The 20,880-nt window shown below is 39.6% G+C and overlaps 1 protein-coding gene across 4 annotated transcripts in view; it reads left to right on the forward strand.

The window, feature by feature from the left end:
• Positions 1 to 20,494, forward strand: part of PLEKHB2 (pleckstrin homology domain containing B2) — a 70,093-nt gene extending 49,599 nt beyond the window's left edge. For 2 of the 4 annotated variants that reach the window (XM_027589838.2, XM_027589835.2), the window contains 2 exons: positions 13,027 to 13,135; positions 17,766 to 20,494. In XM_027589838.2, the coding sequence (XP_027445639.1) occupies positions 13,027 to 13,135; positions 17,766 to 17,902 (246 nt within the window). In that variant the 3' untranslated portion in view covers positions 17,903 to 20,494. The remainder of the gene's footprint in view (positions 1 to 13,026; positions 13,136 to 17,765) is intronic. The other 2 variants (XM_027589836.2, XM_027589837.2) reach the window with 2 other exon arrangements.
• Positions 20,495 to 20,880: the final 386 nt, after the last annotated feature.

Genomic DNA, 20,880 nt, shown 5'->3' on the forward strand with positions numbered 1-20,880 from the left:
TCTGTAGCATGTATTTTTATTCTCTTAACAATGCCTTTCAGTTTTAATTTTCATGCAGTCCAGTTTCTCAGTTTTTATGGTTTGTGCTTTTATTGTCATGTTTCACACTTCACCAGACGAGGTTTCCTAAGGTTTTCTCCTGTGCTATTTTCTGAAAGTTTTATAGTCCCAGGGTTTACACTTAAGTGTTTTCCATTGTGAGTTAATTTTTTGTAAGGTGTTAGGGTTAAGTTAAGTTTCATTTTTTTGAATATGGATGTCTGATTGTTTTACTACAATTTGTTGAAAAGACTTTTAGTCCTTTCTGGAATTGCTTTTGCATCTCTTTTAAAAATCAGTTGGCTGTATTTGTGTGTCTGTTTCTCAGTTCTCTGTTCAGTCCCATTGATCTATGTGTTTTTCTTCCTCTGACACCACACAGACTTGATTACTGTAGCTGTATAAAAAGTCTTGAGATTGGATTGACTGATCCCCCACTTTATTCTTCCTTTTCAGAATTCCCTTAACTGTTCTCATTCCATTTCCTTTCCATATGAAGTGTTTAAATCTACAACAAAGTCTTGATAGATTTTGATAGAAATTGTTTTAAACTTTTGTATCAGGTTTATTGGGGGAGAATTGACATCTTTATTATGTTGAGTTTTCTAATCAACGAATGGACTGTCTCTATTTAGATGCTCTTTGATCTTTTCACCAGCATTTTGTAGTTTCAATATAAAAATCTTGTTCATGTTTTATTAGATTTACTATTAGGTATTTCTTTTTTTTTTTGAATCTTTGTCTATGGTATTGTATTTTAAATTTCAATTTCCCCAAGTTTATTGATTTTTGTTTGTTGATCTTGTAGCTTATGAACTTACTAAGCTCACTTACTGGTTCTAGAAGTATTTTTTTGTACTTCTCTGGGATATACTACATAGACAACCATGTCATTTACAAATAGGGAGAGTTTTACTTCTTCCTTTCCAGTCTGTGTGGCACCTGTTTCCTTGCCCAGGTTGGAATTTCTAATATTATGTTGAATAGCAGTGGTGAGAGCAGGCATCCTTGCCTTATTCCTGATTTTAGGGGGAATGCATTCAGTTTTTCTACATTATGTATGATATTAGCTGTAGGTTTATGAGGATGTTCTACAGTAAATTGAGGAAGTTCCCTCCATTTCTAGTTTTCTGACTTTTTTTTTTTTTAAATCATGAATAGGTGTTAGATTTTGTCAAATACTTTTTCTGCATCAATTGATATGGTCATGTGATTTTTTTTTTTAATCTGCTAATATGGATCATACTGATTGATTTTCAAATATTGAACCAGCCTTGCATCCCTGGAATAAACTTCATTTAGTTGAGGTGTATAATTCTTTTCATTTATTGCTGAATTCTGTTTGTTAATATTATTAAAAATTTTTGCATCTATATTCATGAAGGATGTTGGTCTGTAGTTTTTTTTTTGTACTCTTATTTTGGTATCGGGTAATACTGGCCTTACAGAATGAGTTTTGGGAAGTGTTCCCTGCTCTTCTTTTTTCTAGAAGAGATCACATAGAATTGGTATTAATTCTTTTTTTAAATATTTGGTAGAAATTTCCAATGAAACAGTCTGGGCCTGAAGATTTCTTTTGGGATATATTTAATTATAAATTCTATTTTCTTAATAGTTATAGGACTATTTATTCTCTATTTCATATTGAATGGGTTGTAGTAATTTGTACTTTTTGAGGAATTGGTCCTTTTCATATAAGTTGTCTAATTTATATGTGCAACTCTGTTTTTTATATTTTCTTGCTGGATTAACTGTATTATAATTTAATGTCCCTTTCTGTTTCTGGTAATTTTCTTCTGTCTGATGTCTGCTCTATCTGACACTGATATAGCCACTTCTGCTTACTTTTTATTGTTTGCATGGTGCCTCTTCCCATCTTTTTTCTTTCAAGCTGCATATACCATTACATTTGAAGTGAGTTTCTCATAGGCAGCATATAATTGGGTCATCTCTCCCTGTACATCTGACAAACCTCCGTCTTGTAGCTAGTATATTTAGACCATTTACATTTAATGTAATTTTTGATATGTTAGGTTTAAGTATGCCATTTTGTTTTTTGTTTTCCTTTAGTTCTGTTTTAATTTCTCTGTGTTCTTTTACTTAAGCTTTTTGTGAGTTATTTGAGCAAGTTTTGAAATTGCATTTTTTTTAAAAAGATTCATTTATTTTAGAGAGGGGAAGAGCGAGTGTGTGAGTGGGGGGAGGGGCAGAGGGAGAGAAAGAATCCAAAGCAGACTCTGCAGAGAGCAGAGCCGAGGTGAGGCTCGATCTCATGACCCCGACATCATGATGTGAGCCCAAACCAAGAGTTGGACGCTTATTTAACCAACTCAGCCACCCAGTTGCCCCAAAAATTGCATTTTGATTTATCTATAATGTTTCTTGAGTGTATCTCTTTGTATTTCTTTTTTAGTGGTGGTTCTAGTTATTACATTATTCATAAATATTTTTCAAAGTCAAGCGTTCACATTTCTTTTATATACAAGGACTGCATTAGATGCTGTTAGAAATTTTGCTTCAAGAAAAAAAAAAGAAATTTTGCTTCAGCTGTCAGACTTGTTAGAAAAGTCAACATGTGAAGAAAAGTTTATTATATTTACATGTATTTCTGCTCTGACCATATTTTCTTACCTCCTGATATTTCAAGATTCTTTTTTTTATTGTTTACTTTTTGTTTAGTGAACTTCCTTTTGCCATCCTCTTAGGATAGATCAGCTGGCAACAAATTCTGTTTTCCTTCATCTGAGAATGTCTTGATTTCTTCTTCATTTCTGGAGGATATTTTCACTAGTGTAGAATTCTGAGTTGATATTTCTTTGAACATTTGGCAAGTGTTTGCTATTTTTTTGGCTTTTATGGTTTCTGAGGACAATCTGCTATCATTTAAATTTTTCCCCCATGTATGTAGTGCATTGTTTGTTTCTAGCTGCTTTCTTTGTGCTTAGTTTTGAGAAGTTTGACTATAATGTGTTTTGGTATGGATTTTGGGGGAGGTTTATCTTGTTTGGATCAGTTTTTTGAATATGTAGGTTTATGGTTCTTGCTAAATTTGGGAAAATTTAGGCCATTATTTCTGGAATGTTTTTTCAGTCCCACCTCCTTTCTCTTTTGAAACTGATGACATGAATGTTAGATATTCCACATGTCTCAGATTCTGTTCATTTTCTTTTCGTCAGTCTTTTTTCTCTCCAATTTATACTCCTGTTTACTGATTCTTTTTCTCATCTCTCTTCTGTTGTTAAGCTCATTCATTGTATTTTTTATATAATTTTTTTCTATAATTTTCATTTTATTTTTTATATCTTGAAAATATATAAATATGTGTATATATCTTTACATTGTTTTCCTGAGATTTTTCTGTTTTTGCATAGACTTTTTTAAAATGTATTTCAGAATGTTTTCATAATTGCTTCTTGAAATATTTTTATGATAGCTGTTTTAAAAAGCTTCCTAGAGGGGTGCCTGGGTGGCTCAGTCAGTTAAGCATCTGCCTTCAGCTTGGGTCATGATCCCAGCCGGGGTCCTGAGATTGAGCCCCACATCAGGATCCCTGCTTATTGGGGAGCCTGCTTCTCCCTCTGCCCCCCCCCCCACCCACCTTGTGCTTCTTCTTTTCGTGCTCTCTCTCTCACTCTCAGATAAAGAAAATCTTTAAAAATCTCTTTTGTTGTTTTATTCGTTTTGAGATCTTCCTGATTCTTGATAGGACAAATGATTTTTGATCGAAACTTGGGCATTTTAAGTATTAATGAAACTGAATCTTACTTAAATCTTGTATTTTAGTGTACTTCCTCTCAATGCTGTTCTTGTGGGTGAAGAGGGAGTTACTCTGTTGCTGCCATGTAGGGATGGAAGTGCAGGTTCTCCACTGAGCCAAACTCCCAGGGGTTGGGTTTCTTGTCACCTCCTTGTCAGGAGGGTTGGGAATTTAAGCCCTCCTCCAGATCTCTGCTGACACCAGCCTATGTGGGAATTGGAGGGGTCCTCTTTACTGCTCCCCACTAGCTTCCACTGATACTGTGATTTCCACTAGGTCTCTGCTGATTGCATCCCATGGGTCTGGGAGGGGCACCTGGTTTGTGCTGGACAGAGGTGGGAGTTCTGGCTCCTTACATGGTCTCCATCAGGCAGGGATGAAGAAATTCTCAGCTCCCTACTTGGCCTTCTCTGACACAACTTGGGACAGGGGTGGGGGGGAGGGTGCCTTATTACAGCCTGCCAAACATGGAAGTTCACTCTCTATACTTGGCCTTGCTGGTGGGAGTTGGGGTGGGGCCACAGTTATTTCTGTAGAGTGGACTGGAGTAGAACAGTTACTGCCTAAAAATGGTCTTTCTTGCCAGATTGCCCCTTTCCTCCCAAGGTTTTTTGGGTAGAGAGAACAGGCTTTTCTTGGGGGCCTTTTTGTCTGTACTTACTGGTTCCTGTCTTCCTTCTTTAGTTAGTCGAGGATATAGGAGGCAAAAAGGAAACCCAGGGAGCTCACCATCTGTCCTTCTTAGGGTCCTGAGGTCCCTAGCCAGTGTGCCACCTTCTTGTCATCTTTCAGAGTCTCTTTATGTTTGTTTTATATATTATGTTCAGGGTTTTCAGTTGTACTTAGTAGGAAGAATAGGGAACATCTATATCTTTGCCATCTTCCAGAAGCTTAACTCCTGTGTCCTGTTTTTATAAGATGACACGTTTAAACTATGCAGCTATTTGTCTGACAGCAGCAACCTATTCTCCCTTGTGCCACATATAGTACTTGTCACATGACGACAGTAATTGTAGTTGTCTGTAAGCATATCTGTCCTCCTTGCCCCCCCCCCCCACCTGTGAGCTCGTAAAGAAGGCTGGGCCTTTTGTCTCCAGATTTCCCAGAATATAGCAGTCATTCACATGGTCAGTGAAGGTGGGTCCATTGCCCATGTCTCGCAATGCCCATTCACAGACATGTGCTGCTGGAAGACTGCCAGTCACCGGCCGAGGTCTCAGACCTCAGGGTCTTCCCACCCAGCAACATTCCTAGTCCTTCGTATTCTCCTTCCTGGAACTGCGGAAAATTGCTAGAGGGGTTTCTGCTGCTAGGCTGGCTTCCTTACTTCTCTCAGCCTTCACAGAATTGAAGTGAGTCAGGACCTTGCTCAGGATTAGGCTTTGGCTTAAGGGAATGTTGGACTGGTTTGATTTTCTATCTATCCAGACTACTCAGACATTCTCCATATTAGCTGTATGGCTGTTTTGCTTACCATTTGTATGTTCACTGGAGTAACATTTTTAAAGATTTTATTTATTTATTTTAGAGAGAGAGAGAACATGAATGGGGGAGGAGCAGAGGGAGAGGGAGAATCTCAAGCAGACTCTACACTGAGCATGGAGCCCAATGTGGGGCTCCATCTCACGACCCTGAGATCATGACCTGATAAAGAGTCAGATGCCTAACCAGTTGAGCCACCTGGGCACTCCCCAAGTAGCACTTTTAATTTCCTTCAAGAATTTTTCCTCTGCATTCACAACTTGACTAACTGCTTGGTACAAGAGGCCCAGCTTTTGGCCTGTCTTGGCTTTCCACATGCCTTCCTCCCTAAGCTTAATCATTCTTAGGTTCTGATTTAAAGAGAGAGACATGCGACTCTTCCTTTCACTTGACCACTTAGAGACCAATTGTAGTTTGTTTGTTTTTTTAAAGATTTTATTTATTTATTTATTTGACAGAGAGAAAGAGAGAGAGAGAAAGAACAAACAAGCAGGGGGAGCAGCAGAGGGAGAGGGAGAAACAGGCTTCCTGCTTGAGCCTGATTGAGGCCTTTGGTCCAAGGACCCTGGGATCATGACCTCAGCCAAAGGCAGATGCTTAACTGACTGAGCCAATCCATTGTAGGGTTATTAATTGGCCTCATTTCCATATTGTTGTGTCTCAGGAAATAAGAAGGCCTGAGAGGGAGAGAGACAGGAACTAGTAGTTGGTGGAGCAGTCAGAACACACAAGATTTATCAATTAAGTTTGCCCATATTATGGGTGTGGTTTGTGGCACCCCAAAACAATAGTAACATCAAAGATCACTGATCACAGATCGCTGTAACAAATATAATAATAATGAAACAGTTTGAAATATTGTGAGAATTCACAAAATGTGACACAGAGACATGAAGTGAGCAAATGCTGTAAAACCTCCAATGTGTAAAAATACAGTGTCTGCAAAGTGCAGTAAAGCAAAGCAGAATAAAACGAGGCATGACTGTATATCTTTTTGAGTCAGTGTTTTCATTTTCTTCTGATAAATACCCAGAAGTGGAATTGCTGGATCATACGGTAATTCTATTTTTAATTGTTTGAGGAACCTCCATACTGTTTGCGAGAGTGGCTGCACAGATTTACATTCCTGCCAGCAGTGCACAGGGTTTTCTTTTTTCCACATTCTCACCACCACTTGTTATTTGTTATTTGTTTGTTTTGTTTTTTGATACTAGCTATTCTAACAAGTGTGAGATGATTCCTCATTGTGGTTCTGATTTGTATTTCCCTGATGGCTAATGATGATGAACACTTTTTCATGTGTCAGCCATTTGTATGTCTTCAAAGAAGTGTCTTTTCATATGTTCTGCCCACTTTTTGACTTGATTATTTGTTTTGTGGGTGTTGAGTTTGAGAAGTTCTTTATAGATCTTGGATACCAGCCCTTTATCTGTAGTGTCATTTGCAAATATCTTCTCCCATTCTGGGGGTTACCTCTTTGTTTTGTTGACTGTTTCCTTGGCTGTGCAGAAACTTTTTATCTTGATGAAGTCCCAAAAGTTCATTTTTGCTTTTGTTTCACTAGCCCTTGGAGATGTATCTTGAAAGAAGTTGCTGTGGGCGATGTCAAAGAGCTTATTGCCTATGTTCTCTAGGATTTTGATGGATTCGTGTCTCACATTGAGATCTTTCATCCACTTTGAGTTTATCTTTGTGAATGGTGTTAGAGAATGGTCAAGTTTCATTCTTCTGCCTGTGGCTGTCCAATTTCCCCAGCACCATTTATTGAAGAGACTTTTGTCCATTGCATGTTTTTTCCTGCTTTGTCAAAGATTATTTGACCATAGAGTTGAGGGTCCATATCTGGGTTCTCTATTCTGTTCCATTGGTCTATATGTCTGTTTTTGTGCCAGTACCATGCTGTCTTGGTGATCACTGCTTTGTAATAGAGCTTGAAATCAGGCAACGTGATGCCCCCAGTTTTGTTTTTCTTTTTCAACATTTCCTTGGCGATTCGGGGTCTTTTCTGATTCCATACAAATTTTAGTGTTGTTTGTTCCGGCACTTTGAAAAATGTCATTGGAATTTTGATTGGGATGGCACTGAAGGTATAGATTGCTCTGGGTAGCATAGACATTTTAACAGTGTTTATTCTTCCTATCCATGAGCATGGAATATTTTCCCATCTTTTTGTGTCTTCTTCAATTTCTTTCATGAGTGTTCTGTAGTTCCTAGAGTATAGATCCTTTACCTCTTTGATTAGGTTTATTCCGAGGTATCTTATGGTTTTTGGTGCTATTGTAAATGGAATCGTTTCTCTAATTTCTCTTTCTGCAGTTGTGTTGTTAGTGTATAAGAAAGCAACTGATTTCTGTGCATGGATTTTGTATCCTGCCACATTACTGAATTGCTGTATGAGTTCTAGTAATTTGGGGGTGGAGTCTTTTGGGTTTTCCACATAAAGTATCATGTCTGCGAAAAGAGAGAGTTTGACTTCTTCTTTGCCAATTTGAATACCTTTTATTTCTTTTTGTTGTCTGATTGCTGTTGCTAGGACTTCCAGTACTATGTTGAACAATAGTGGCAAGAATGGGCATCCTTGACATGTTCCTGATCTTAAGGGAAAGGCTCTCAGCTTTTCCCCATTGTGGATGATACTCGCTGTGGGTTTTTCATAGTTGGATTTTATGAACTTGAGGAATGTTCCCTCTATCCCTATACTCTGAAGAGTTTTAGTCAGGAAAGGATGCTGTATTTTGTCAAATGCTTTTTCTGCATCAATTGAAAGGACCATATGGTTCTTCTCCCTCCTCTTATTAATGTGTTCTATCACATTGATTGATTTGTGAATGTTGAACCACCCTTGCATCTCGGGGATAAATCCTACTTGGTCGTGGTGAATGATCCTTTTAATATATTGTTGGATCCTATTAGCTAGGATTTTGTTGAGGATTTTGGAATCCATATTCATCAGGGATGTTGGTCTGAAATTCTCCTTTTTGATGGGGTCTTTGCCTGGTTTGGGGATTAAGGTAATGCTGGCCTCATAGAGTGAGTTTGGAAGTTTTCCTTCTGTTTCTATTTTTTGAAACAGCTTCAGTAGAATAGGTATTATTTCTTCTTTGAATGTTTGGTCGAATTCCCCAGGGAATCCCTCAGGCCCTGGACTCTTGTTTTTGGGAGGTTTTTGATCACTGCTTCAATCTTGTTACTGGTTATTGGCCCATTCAGATTGTCAGTTTCTTCCTGTTTCAGTCTTGGCAGTTTATAGGTTTCCAGGAAGGCCTTCATTTCATCCAGATTTCTCAGTTTATTGGCATATAGTTGTTGATAATAATTTCTAATAACTTTCTATTTCCTTGGTGTTAGTCATGATCTCTCCCCTTTCATTCATAATTTTGTTAATTTGGGTCCTTTCTCTTTTCTTTTGGATAAGTCTGGCCAGTGGTTTGTCGATCTTATTAATTCTTTCAAAGTACCAACTTCTAGTTTCATTGATCTGATCTACTGTCTTTCTGGTTTCTAATTCATTGATTTCTGCTCTAATTTTAATTACTTCTCTTCTAAGGCATGGCTTAGGCATCGTTTCTTGCTTTTTCTCTAGTTCTTTAAGGTGTAGCATTAGTTGGTGAATTCGGGAGTTTTCTATTTTTTGGAATGAGTCTTGGATGGCTATGTGTTTCCCCCTTAGGACCTCTTTGGCAGTATTCCATAGGTTTTGGACCAATGTGTTTTCGTTCTCATTGATTTCCATGAATTGTTTAAGTTCTTCTTTGATTTCCTGTTTGAGCCAAACATTCTTGAGCAGAGTGGTCTTTAGCTTCCAAGTGTTTGAATTTTTCCCAAATTTTTTCTTGTGATTGAGTTCCAGTTTTAAAGCATTGTGTTCTGAGAATATGCAGGGAATAATCTCAGTCTTGTGGTATTGGTTGAGACCTGATTTGTGACCCAGTATGTAGTCTATTCTGGAGAAAGTTCCATGTGCTCTCGGGAAGAATGAGTATTCTGTTGTTTTAGGGTGGAATGTTCTGTAAATATCTATGAAGTCCATCTGGTCCAGTGTATCATTCAAGGCTCTTGTTTCCTTGTTGATTTTCTGCTTAGATGATCTGTCCATTGCTGAGAGTGGAGTATTGAGGTCTCCTACAATTAACGTATTGTTATCAATATGACTCTTTATTTTTGTTAACAGTTGGCCTATGTAGAGGGCTGCTCCCATGTCGGGGGCATAGATATTTACAATTATTAGATCTTCTTGTTGGATAGACCCTTTAAGAATGATATAGTGTCCTTCTGTGTCTCTAATTACAGACTTTAGTTTAAAATCTAATTTGCCTGATAAAAGAATTGCTACCCCAGCTTTCTTTTGAGGTCCACTGGCATGGAAGATGGATCTCCATCCCTTCACTTTCAGTCTGGATGTATCTTTAGGTTCAAAATGAGTCTCTTGTAGGCAGCATATGGATGGGTCCTGTCTTTTGATCCAATCTGCAACCCTGTGACGTTTTATGGGAGCATTTAGGCTGTTCACGTTGAGAGTGATTATTGAAAGATATGAATTAATTGTCATCATGTTGCCTCTGAAGACGTTGTTTTTATAGATTGTCCCTGTAAATTTCTGTTGTATATCACTCTTGGGGTCTTTCTCCTTTTATAACCCCCCCCTTAATATTTCTTGCAGGGCCGGCTTAGTGGTCTCATATTCTTTCAGTTTCTGCCGGTCTTGGAAGCTCTGCATCTCTCCATCCATTCTAAAGGACAGCCTTGCTGGATAAAGTATTCTTGGTTGCATGTTCTTCTCGTTTAGTACCCTGAATATGTCTTGCCAGGCCTTTCTGGCTTGCCAGGTCTCTGGATAGGTCTGACATTATTCTGATGTTCCTCCTCTGTATGTAAGGAATCTCTTCCCCCTAACTGCTCTTAAGATGGTTTCCTTGGTTCTAAGATTTGCAAGTTTTACTATTACATGCCAGGGTGTTGGCCTGTTTTCCTTGATCTTGGGAGGGGTCCTCTCTGCCTCTAGGATGGGAATGTTTGTTTCATTCCCCAGATTAGGGAAGTTCTCAGCTACAATTTGCTCAAATATATCTTCTAGTCCTCTCTCTGTCTCTCCACTCCCTCCGGGATTCCAATTATTCTGACGTTGGAACGCTTCATGGTGTCATTTATTTCTTTGACTCTATTTTCATGAATTCTGAGTTGTTTTTCCCTGGCCTCCTCTTTTCCCTTTTTATCTGTTATATTGTCTTCCACTTCGCTTATTCGTTCTTCTGCCTCACTTACCCTAGCTGTTAGATTATCTAGATTGGATTGGATCTCATTGATTGCATTTTTAAGTTCTGCCAATTCAGCTTTCATTTCTGCCCTTAGAGACTGTAAGTTGCCATTAATTGATTTCTCCATTCTAGCCATTGTTTTCACAATTGCTAGCCTGAATTCCATCTCCGACATCTTGGTTATATCTGCATCCATTTGTAAATCTGCAGCATAAGTCATAATCTCTGAGTCTTTTCTATTTTGGGGGTTCCTCCTCCTAGTCATTCTGTTGATGGGTGTTTGAGGGAACCTATAGAGCCCAAATTATTGACCAGAACCCAAGCAAGAAGCACCTATTTTCTTGGGACCGTAGGGTTCCCGGCCTCTTGTTTTCCCAGCCTGTCTTCTCGGGGAGGGGCACTCAGGCAACTGAGTTACTGGGCGGAGTTGTCCTGCCCCTCTGTGGTGGGGGATGGGCTCAGCGGGAATCAGTTTTTGGGGCTTTTGTTCTCTGGCGGCTTTCCCTGGCGGCTTTCCGCGTCTCTTCCGCGAGTCAGAGCAGAAGAGACCATTTCCAACCCTCTGCCTCAGAGCAGAGACCGCAGTCTGTTCTCCAGTGAGCTCTCGAGGCCACACTGTCTCTGTTTCTGTCCGTGCTGCTATAAACTGCAGCGGCCTGCGTTGTTAGCCCCTCTGCTGCGCTCCCAGTCCTGTCTCCAGGTCAGGGCATGTCTTTGCTCTTTATGCTTCTAAAACCACCAGCCGCTCTGGGTTTCCGCCCCAGGGGCTGCCCTAAAGTCCTTTCCCCGCCGCTACTGGCCTGTGAGTCTATGCCCCGTCCCCAGCGTGGGAGGCTGTCGCTCACTGGCGGTGTAGGGTCCCACGGCTAGGCACCCTCCCACTGCCGTTTATTCTCCGATATCTGCCTGTGGAATCAGGGTTCCCTGCTCCGTACCTCAAAACCAACCGCCTGCGATATTCTGTTTGTAGAGATCCATATCTTCTTACATCTCAGGCTGGTTTTGTGGGTGCTCAGAGTGGTCTGGTAGATATCTAGCTCAATTCTGGGGACCAGTTGAAATAGGGTCCCCTACTCCTCCGCCATCTTTCCTTCTTTTCAGAGAGAGAGAATCTTAAGCAGGCTCCACACCCTGTGCAGAGCCTGACACAGGGCTTAATCTCACAACCCTGAGATCATGACTGAGCCAAAATCAAGAGTTGGACGTTTAACTGACTGAGCCACCCAGGTGCCCCCAGAAGCTTTTTAGTTTATTGCAGTCCCAATTGTTTATTTTTGTTTTGGTGTCAAATCCAAAATATTGCTAAGACCTATGTCAGGTGGCTTTCCATCTTTGTTTTTCTACTAGAGTTTTTTGGTTTCAGGTCTTAATGTTCAAGTCTTTAATCCATTTTGAGTTGATTTTTGTGTATGATGTAAGATAGTGTTTCAGTTTCATTTTGTACACGTGACTGTCCAGTTTTTCAGACACCATTTATTGAAGAGACTGTCCTTTCCCTATAGTGTATTCTTGGCTCCTTTGTCATAAATTATTTAACCATATATGTGTGGGTTTATTTACGGGCTCTTTGTTCCATTGATTTGTGTGTGTTTTTATGCTAGTATCATACTGTTTTGATTACTGTAGCTTTGTCATATAGTTTGAAATTGGTGAGTGTGATGTCTCCTGCTTTGATGGTTTTTCCCTTAACGTTGCTTTGGCTATTGGGTTATTTTGTGATTCCATACAAACTGTAGAATTGTTTGTTCTGTTTCTGGGGGTAAAATACCACTAGAATTCTGATAGGGATTGCATTGAACCTGCAGATTGCTCTGGATAGTATGGACATTTTAACTATTCTTACAGTCCATGAGCATAGAATATTTTTTCCGTTTATTTGTGTTTCCTTCAATTTTTTTTTTTTTTCCTTCAGTGTCTCATGGCTTTCAGTGTACAGGTCTTTCTCTTCTGTGGTTAAATTTATTCCTAGGTTTTTCTCTTTCTGATATAATTGTAAATGGGATAGTTTTCTTAATTTGTCATTCTGATAGTTATTAGCGTATAGGAACACAACAGTTTTGTATATATTGATTTTGTATCCTGTAACTTTACTGAATTCCTTTTTTTAGTTCTAACAGTTTTTTGGTAGTATTCTTTAGAGTTTTCGAGGTATAATATCATATCATCTGCAAATAGTGACAGTTTTACTATTCCTTCTCAATTACTATTACTATTACTTCTCAACTTATTTGCCTTTCATTTCTTTTTCTCCAGGACTTTGATTATGATGTTGAATAAAAGTGGTAAGAGTGGGCATCTTATTGTCTTGTTCCTGATCTTAGAGGAAAGCTTTTAACTTTTCACCGTTGAATATGATGTCAGCTGTGGGCTTGTCATATATGACCTTTATTAAGTTGAAGTACTTTCCCTCTCCACCCACTTTGTTGAGAATTTTTATTACAAATTGATGCTGAATTTCAAAAGTGTATTTCTGATGGGCCTATTTATTTTCAGCAGGCATATGGCTATGGTCCATACAGTGGTGTATACCCACCAGGAACTCAAGTTGTCTATGCTGCGAACGGGCAGGCTTATGCTGTACCCTACCAGTACCCATATGCAGGTAACTCCATTCCTTCCTTTCCTTATTTCTCTTCATTTAGTGGGTAGATGAGTCCTGAAAGATTTGTATTTCTTAGTTTAAGGATAAGTGAGCTATGTTTCTGGTATAGATCTGCTACTGTGTTTAAAATAAAAAGCATGGGTGCCAGGGTGGCTCAGTTGTTAAGCGTCTGCCTTCGGCTCAGGTCATGATCCCAGGGTCCTGGGATTGAGCCCCGCATTGGGCTCCCTGCTCCACGGGAAGCCTGCTTCTCCCTCTCCCACTCCCCCTGCTTGTGTTCCCTTTCTCGCTATCTCTCTGTCAAATAAATAAATAAAAATAAATAAAATAAAAAGCATTATGTATTTTTATACTACCTTAGAAAGTTAGAGTAGGCTTTTAAAAACTTCACTATTGCATCTAGTTTTGTTCCCAAGGAGAGAATTTGTACTTACTGGTATTCACTTATGTTACGGAGCAACCAAACTAAGAGGCCAGTTTTAAGGGATAACTTTCTCTTATTTTTCTCTTTTAGTAACGTCCTTCAAAAATTATCACTACTCAGGTGATATGCCCTTTTGCAGGTGAAGTAAAGGCCTGGAAGGTACTTATATTTATTCTGGGCTTGTGATGCACTTTTTCCATTTTTCACCTTACCTGAGAAAGATTGTAGATGTGAGTAACTGGCCTGTGTGGGTAGCATCAAGTCCTGGGTGCAGTTTGGACAGTGGGAGGTCTAAGGTGGACGTGTAGGAAAATGCTGGCTGTGAGGCTGGAGCCTGCAGTCAGGGCAAGGGGGCTGAGAGCCATGTGACTGATGGACTGAAGAGCAAGGGCACATCCAGATGCCGGGAGAGCAGGGGAAGTCAGGCAGGGGCAGGTTGCAGGGGACATGGCATGTCAGATCAACATATAAGAGAATGAGCTGGTGAATAGCCTAGAAGAAGAGCTTGGAGCTCAGAGAGAGGTAGGAAATTGGAGGGGATTGTGAGCAAACCTAGTGCAATGTCTGAACACAGAAGCAGTGGAAGGAGAATCTGTTATCAGAAAGGTAAGTGGTCACTGATGCTAATGCCACAGGGAGGCCCAGGGGTCACCAGCCCTGAGTCAAAGTGTTCCTCTATTGGTGGTTACTTTGGTTTCTCATACTTTAGCACCTAATACAAGAGTTTCTCTGCTCATCTGTTCCTGCAGTCTGATGCAGTTCACTCAACTAGCATGGACCGTGAGGGATTCTGCTTTCTTGACTTTCCGTCATTTCAAGTTGAAAACCAATAAAATGCTGATGCTAAAAAATGAAGTATTTGTTGGTCCTGTGATCTTAGCACAACTATTTTTGTTTGAATTACCTTTCCCATATAAAATAAATTTTTCATTTTTGCAGTCATATATTACTTTTTACATTTCTTTTCTCATTTAAAAATTTTACATATTTTATCCAGAGTGCTACATAATCTCCATAAATAATTTTTAATGACTTCATATTATCATATTGGGTGGTATATATTATTAGTTGAACGTTCTAGTATTGGCTGTTTACTTTCTTTTTTTCCTGTTTGCAATTGTAGATATTACTTTAAACGTCTAATGATTTTCTTTTTCATTCCTGTTAAATATGTTTTAGAATACATTTTTTATTTGTGTTTATTAAGTTAATATGTAAAGGGGCATAGACATTTATATTTCTTTTGATACCATTGAAATTTATAAAAGTTCTCAAACATGCAAAAGTAGGGACAATAGTTTAATGAACTGTCATTTGTCCATTACCAGCTTCAGTTACTACATCATGCCTGATTTTGTTTCACCTCCATCTCCTTATCTCCAGATTGCTTTGAGGGAAATTTGGACTTTATATCATATCATCTGAAAGATGACAATAAATGTTAATACCATTTACCCGGTTGATTCTCAGAACAGTTTACCAGTTTCTAACACCACTAGGAGTTCATGAAACACTGGTTTCTCAGTTGTCCTGAAAGATTTCCTATTGTTGTTAGCTCTAAAAGTTTTTAGGTCTAAAGTGGATTGTCAGGTGGCTTTCGTTTACTTTTCTCTGATGACTGGTGAAGATAAACATGGTATGATTGTTTATAAATTTGATTTCTTTGCCCATTTATGTTGGAGTTGGTGGTGGGTTTTTAAGCCCTAGCCTAACCAAGCCATGAGAGCCAGCCTCTTTCTAATTCAGCTGCCAGACTTCCAGACTGGGGTAATCTCAGCTGTTTCTTACTGTTCAGAAGAGCTGAAGTTTTGCAGAAGTACTTGTGAAGGGAATTTCTGTAAATCAGATTCTGTCTTTGCTGTTGACTTGCCTCATAGGAAAAGAGATAGATAGCACTCTCAATGGGCACCCTCAAGATAACTTACTGCAAAGGGCAGAGTCAAGTAGGTCGTCCTTCAGCATTAGCATTGTGACCAGCTAGCAGGGGTACTTGCTCTGGAGGGGTGACTTGGTTTGTGGTCATTCCACAGTAGTGTTGTGCTGATAACCATATAGGAGCTCCTCAGTCAGCTCTTCTAGATACCCCGGTGCTTTGCCAACGTGATGACATACTGCCTTCCATTGTTCATAGACATCCTCATCATGTGTAGAGCAGATTAAAGGCCTTCTCTCTCTCTCTCTTTTTTTTTAAAGATTTTACTTTTAATCTCCACACCCAGTGTGGGGCTTGAAGTAAAGACCCCAAGACCAAGAGTCACATGCTGTACTGACTGAGCCAACCAGGTGCCCCAAAGCCTTCTCTATAATATGATTGGAGCTAGTGGTCAGTTAGCCAGTTTAACAAGTACAAAGGGTGCTGTGTACACACTATAAGTGTTCTGTTTTAATTTACCCACATTAGTGAACAGTTGTTCAACTGTCTTTTGATATAGGCTCTAGGTCTTTGCTTTGAGTTGGCTCCTTTGGTTGGAGTTTTCTGTCTTGTAGAGATTGTACTATGACGCATTATTGCCCTGCAGTTTCCCTTGGCAAGTACAAATGAGAAGGCCAGATTTTGTGATTCTTCTATAATTTACTCAGTTCCTTGCTTTAATAGTAATTTGTAAATGTTATCTGCCTTTATTTAGTCTTCCCTAAAGTATCTAATTTAGTTATCCTGGGGAAATAATATCTGTTTCACATTCACATTTTGACCATTTATGTAGAGCTTAAATTATTAGGTAATTACAATAAGTACAACTTGGAAATGTTCCCAACTGACTTGGGTAAGGACTTCCCTCCTTGGTAGGAGCAGAGGTGAGCACGAGCTGCAGGAGAGGGCTCTGCTGGTCATGTGGTATGGGTGTCCCTTGGTGTGACCTACTGAGGGGAATGCAGATTTAGATCGTCTAAGGAATCTTTTAAAGTCAGCTTACTAGTTTCTACTATCCTACATTTCATAGTTACAGTTGCCTAATTGAAAACTTTTAACTTTCAAGGCTGTGAAAGTAAGTATTACAGTTCACCAATTTTGAGATTTAAACATTGTGTAAAAGTTTGTCGACTTCCAGTGCTGTTACCTGTACTTGATCAGCCCTTAGGTTTATAATGTTCTCATTCTACTCCTCTGTGGCTTTGGGTTTTTTTCTCTCCTATCCTTCTCCGTCTGTTTGAGGCATTAGTGGTTATTGAGTGCACACTTTGTGGCCCAATGCCTGGGTTTGCATGCCCTTAACAGCCTCTAACCCCTGTGTGCCTTACTTTTGCCCATTGGTAAAATGGGGATAATAATAAACTCAATTCACAAGGATATTGTGAGGATTAAGTGAGTCAGTACACGTAAATGCTTGTAGTACTGTAAATGCTTAGAGTAATAAGGACTTATAAATCTTATTTTTCTGTTGGTTTTCATCTACATGTATACATTACTGTTGGATTAGTTTCTAGCTCCTGTAGGACTGAATTGTTAAGGGAACAGCGGGTCAGGGAGGAAAGTTAATGTTATTTATATTTGAGTAATTTTTAAAGCTAATTAGCTGTGAGACAATATAGCTGTGAAGTACAGAAGATGTTCTCTTTGCTTAGTGATACATTTCCAGTTGTAAACTTTAATGATGCAAATTAAATATTAAATGTGTTTAAAGTTTGCTTTTTAGAAGTTTTTCCCTCTAAGTATTTTCCCCCATAAGGATATGATTAAAAATGAAGAGCGAATTGTATTAGCAGATTTAAGGTTTAATTTAAAAATGGTTTCCATGAATATCAAGAAACTAATTAGCTTTCAAATGGGTTTTACACTTTTAGCTTTAGGTACAGATTCTTGGCTCTCGCCTTGTCTGTAGGCTCTCTGTCTCTCCCACGATCTCCCCCATCTACTTGTCATACTAATGAGCATGATGTGGAAGGCAGAAGTGCACATTGGAAGCTGGAGCTTACAGCTTCATTAGGATCCTGCTGTTTGCAGTGGTTGGGGCTTTGGACGTTGGAAGGTTGAGCACCTTGATTTCCTCTTGGTATAGTCTTAGAAACTGTCACCTGAGCCTTTGGTGGAGGAGAGCTGGGGAGCAACCACTCAGCCACCCCACATACCTCTCCAGAGGAAGACAGCAGGAGGGATGCACATGCAGGGAGATGTGGCCTTTACCATTCTCAGGACACACTCTTTCTGAGAGAATGTTGGACTTAAACTGCTCCTTACAATGTCTGCTTTTTTGCTTCCTTTTTTAGGACTTTATGGACAACAGCCTGTCAACCAAGTCATCATTCGGGAGCGGTATCGAGACAGCGACAGTGATCTGGCACTGGGCATGCTGGCTGGGGCAGCCACGGGCATGGCCTTAGGGTCTCTGTTCTGGGTCTTCTAGAATCCTTCAGATCTGGATGTGCATAGCTTCTGATGCCCTGTGTGCAATACTATAATTTGCAGGGTGTTTTCTGTTGGTGATAAATGTTTTTAATAATAGTTTGAATGGTTCTTTTGAAAGTGGTGACGTCATAGTTATAACTAATCCATACACGTACTGTAGAGAAGGCTTCTGATTTCTGTTTATCTAAAACATGACTCTGGGGCACTGGCTCATTCCAGGAGTTTGTTTATAGAACTCTCGGAATACCTTATTTTGAACATACCTGTTTTGAAAGGCATTTTCTTTTCAGTTAGGTGTAGTGTTTAAGGGACAGTTTACTTTAGTGTTATGTTAATAGTATGGTGATGTATGAGTGAGTTATGTGGCAAGGAGAACTGCAGCTTCTTTCTGTTTAATATCAAACTTTCAAGCCTCAGATCAGAACTGGCTGCATGTAACTTCAGGAATTATGAGCTGGTAAGCTCTCAGGAACTTCCCTGAGGCAGTGGGGTTGGTATTCCCACAATCTATGGGGCCAGTGACTGCTCAGGATGATGGGGGAGGGGCAGCCCTCCCTCCCCCTCCTCCCCCTTAAAATGATGCCTCTTCATTTTATTCTTTGTTTTCTTGGTAGTGATACTTGGAAAATATCCCACATTAGGAATTGACTTGAGCCTCAAAGTTTTAGGGCTTTATCCTTTAAAACTTGAAGAAGGCAAAACAGTTACAAGTATGTGGAGATAGGTTTGCTTTATTCAGAGACGTTATGTTTTTAGTGTCTGCTTTGAGTATTTTTATTGCCACCTCAGCCTACTTATAGCTTATTTTTCTACCTGTTGAGAAAGTGCTATTAGAAGAATGGTGAGGAAAATGGAATGAGAGCCATAGTTACAGTGTTACTGTGTTAGGCCTCCAGAGACTGCACTGTGCAGAGGATGCTCTTTTCCATTTTTCTGAAGGCTGTTAAAAAGCAGGTGTCCTGTTTTGTGCAGGACTGGGGCACATGGAACCCTGGTGGTGGCGTAGTGCGGGCTCTTGGACCATGGCTGTGGGGGAGACTCAGGTTAGAGATGGGAAATGAGGCCTAAGGACTTGAATGACTTGTTGTCAAGATATTAGTCAACCTGACCAGGGCGCCAGCTTTGTTTTTATTCCTGACTCAGGTCTCACAGAGAAGCTTAAAACATTTAATTTTGAGCCCCAGCTATGTGTGAAGCTCTGGAAAACCCATAATCCTGCACTTCTATTATTTATGTGAACTTTTAAAGCTTCTAATTAGTCCAGTTTTCTATCCTGCATGCTTTAAAAAATGTACTTCTACCAAGGCAATTTAGCCCAGTAATAGTCCCTGTTCTCGCACTCCATGTGGCCCTGTTTCCACAAAATACGCTCTTAGTGGCACAGAATGTTTTTATTTTCTGTGGCCAGTTACTTACATAGCTCATTTGTTTTACTGGTCAACTGATTCCATCTCTGAGCGGACTTAAATAGATTTCCATATGAAGCCATCTGCTAAGCGACCTTTACTGAATGATTCTGGTGAACCTGCTGCCCTGTAGTCTGTATCTAGCTGAAAGGAGGTGCACTTGACTGTCACCTCTTTGGACATTTGGGATGGTAGAAAATTGCCACATGATGTGTGACAACACTGGTTTTGATGGTTAAAAATGTTGCTTTTATGATTTTACATCCTATATAGTAAGAATGGCTTTGTTGAGATTGTAGTCATTACTGGAGCTGGATGCTTTACTAATAAAATATTAAACAGTTTTAATGTTGCATTGGGGTATTAATTTTGAACTTGGAGTTAACTGGAACCACAGACTACTAGGTTATGTCCCTGAAATGCACAGGAAGCAGAGTCCACCCACTGACAGAAGGGGAGGTGTGAATTGAAGCTTGAGCACATGCACCCTGTTGGCCCGCCCGATTGGGCAGACATAGTTGAGTCTGGAAATTCACTGTTGCCAGTGACTTGATGCTGATATGAAATGCATAATAGTTATAAAGATGGGCTGAGATACTTCATTTCCCTGGTCCAACTTCCAAAGATGTTAACTCTGTGATCACCTCAATTTAGGTAATCCTAAATCAACAAGTTAGATGAGGTGGAAGGAACTTGTTCAGGTGTGAGTAAGCGTTTCGCTTTCATATGTACTTCTGTATAATGTACCTGGAAGAAGTTGGCCACTGACATTGCACACATGCCAATCCGATTGTTCTTTTAATTCCTGGAGTGCACTTCAGGGTCATAGTAAAGAGAAGGGAGAGACCAGTGGCTGTGTTTCAGATGATCATCCTGAAACAGGCCAGGCCAGGCCCCAAGACCTGGATCATAAGGAGACGTTCCTATGTTTGAGACAAATGTCCCAACTTTATTTTCTACATAAGTTACAATCCTGTTTCATTTTTCTTTCTCCTTCCCAAGTTTATGTAGACACAGGCTTGGAATGCAGGTCCATTTTTTCCCCCTAGAATTGATCTATTTTCTGATTGCTTCCCTGTCTCTCATATTCTCTTGTGTCCACAGAACCTGTTTTTCCCTATATATGCAAATTGTATGTTTATAAGTGAAAATGTTAATACATTAAATGATTAACCATAAAGCATGTTTCATTGTGGCTTTTATTTTTTTTTAATTTATTTAAACTAAAAAAACACAGCTTACCCCATTTCTCCCACCACCCACCCCCCACTTTGGCAACACCAATCTTTTTTTTTCGGTTATTTTACAGTAATATACTGTCAGCTATTTCTGCTGCATCATGGGCAATAAGAATGGCACTTACTGAGAATGCCCTAAGTGCTGGGGAATGCGTTACCACATCAGAAAACAATGACTCATTAAAGTCTTGCAGTAACTGTAAGGCAGGTATCATCCAGGCTATACTGGATGAAACTGAGGCTCAGAAGTTAAAAACTTGTCTCAGGAGCACACAGGTAGTAAGTGAAATGGGTTTGTATCTGATACTAAAGCACATTCTTTCTCTCTGCTG

Source organism: Zalophus californianus, chromosome 3 (genome assembly GCF_009762305.2).
Source record: "Zalophus californianus isolate mZalCal1 chromosome 3, mZalCal1.pri.v2, whole genome shotgun sequence".
Lineage (NCBI taxonomy): Eukaryota > Metazoa > Chordata > Mammalia > Carnivora > Otariidae > Zalophus > Zalophus californianus.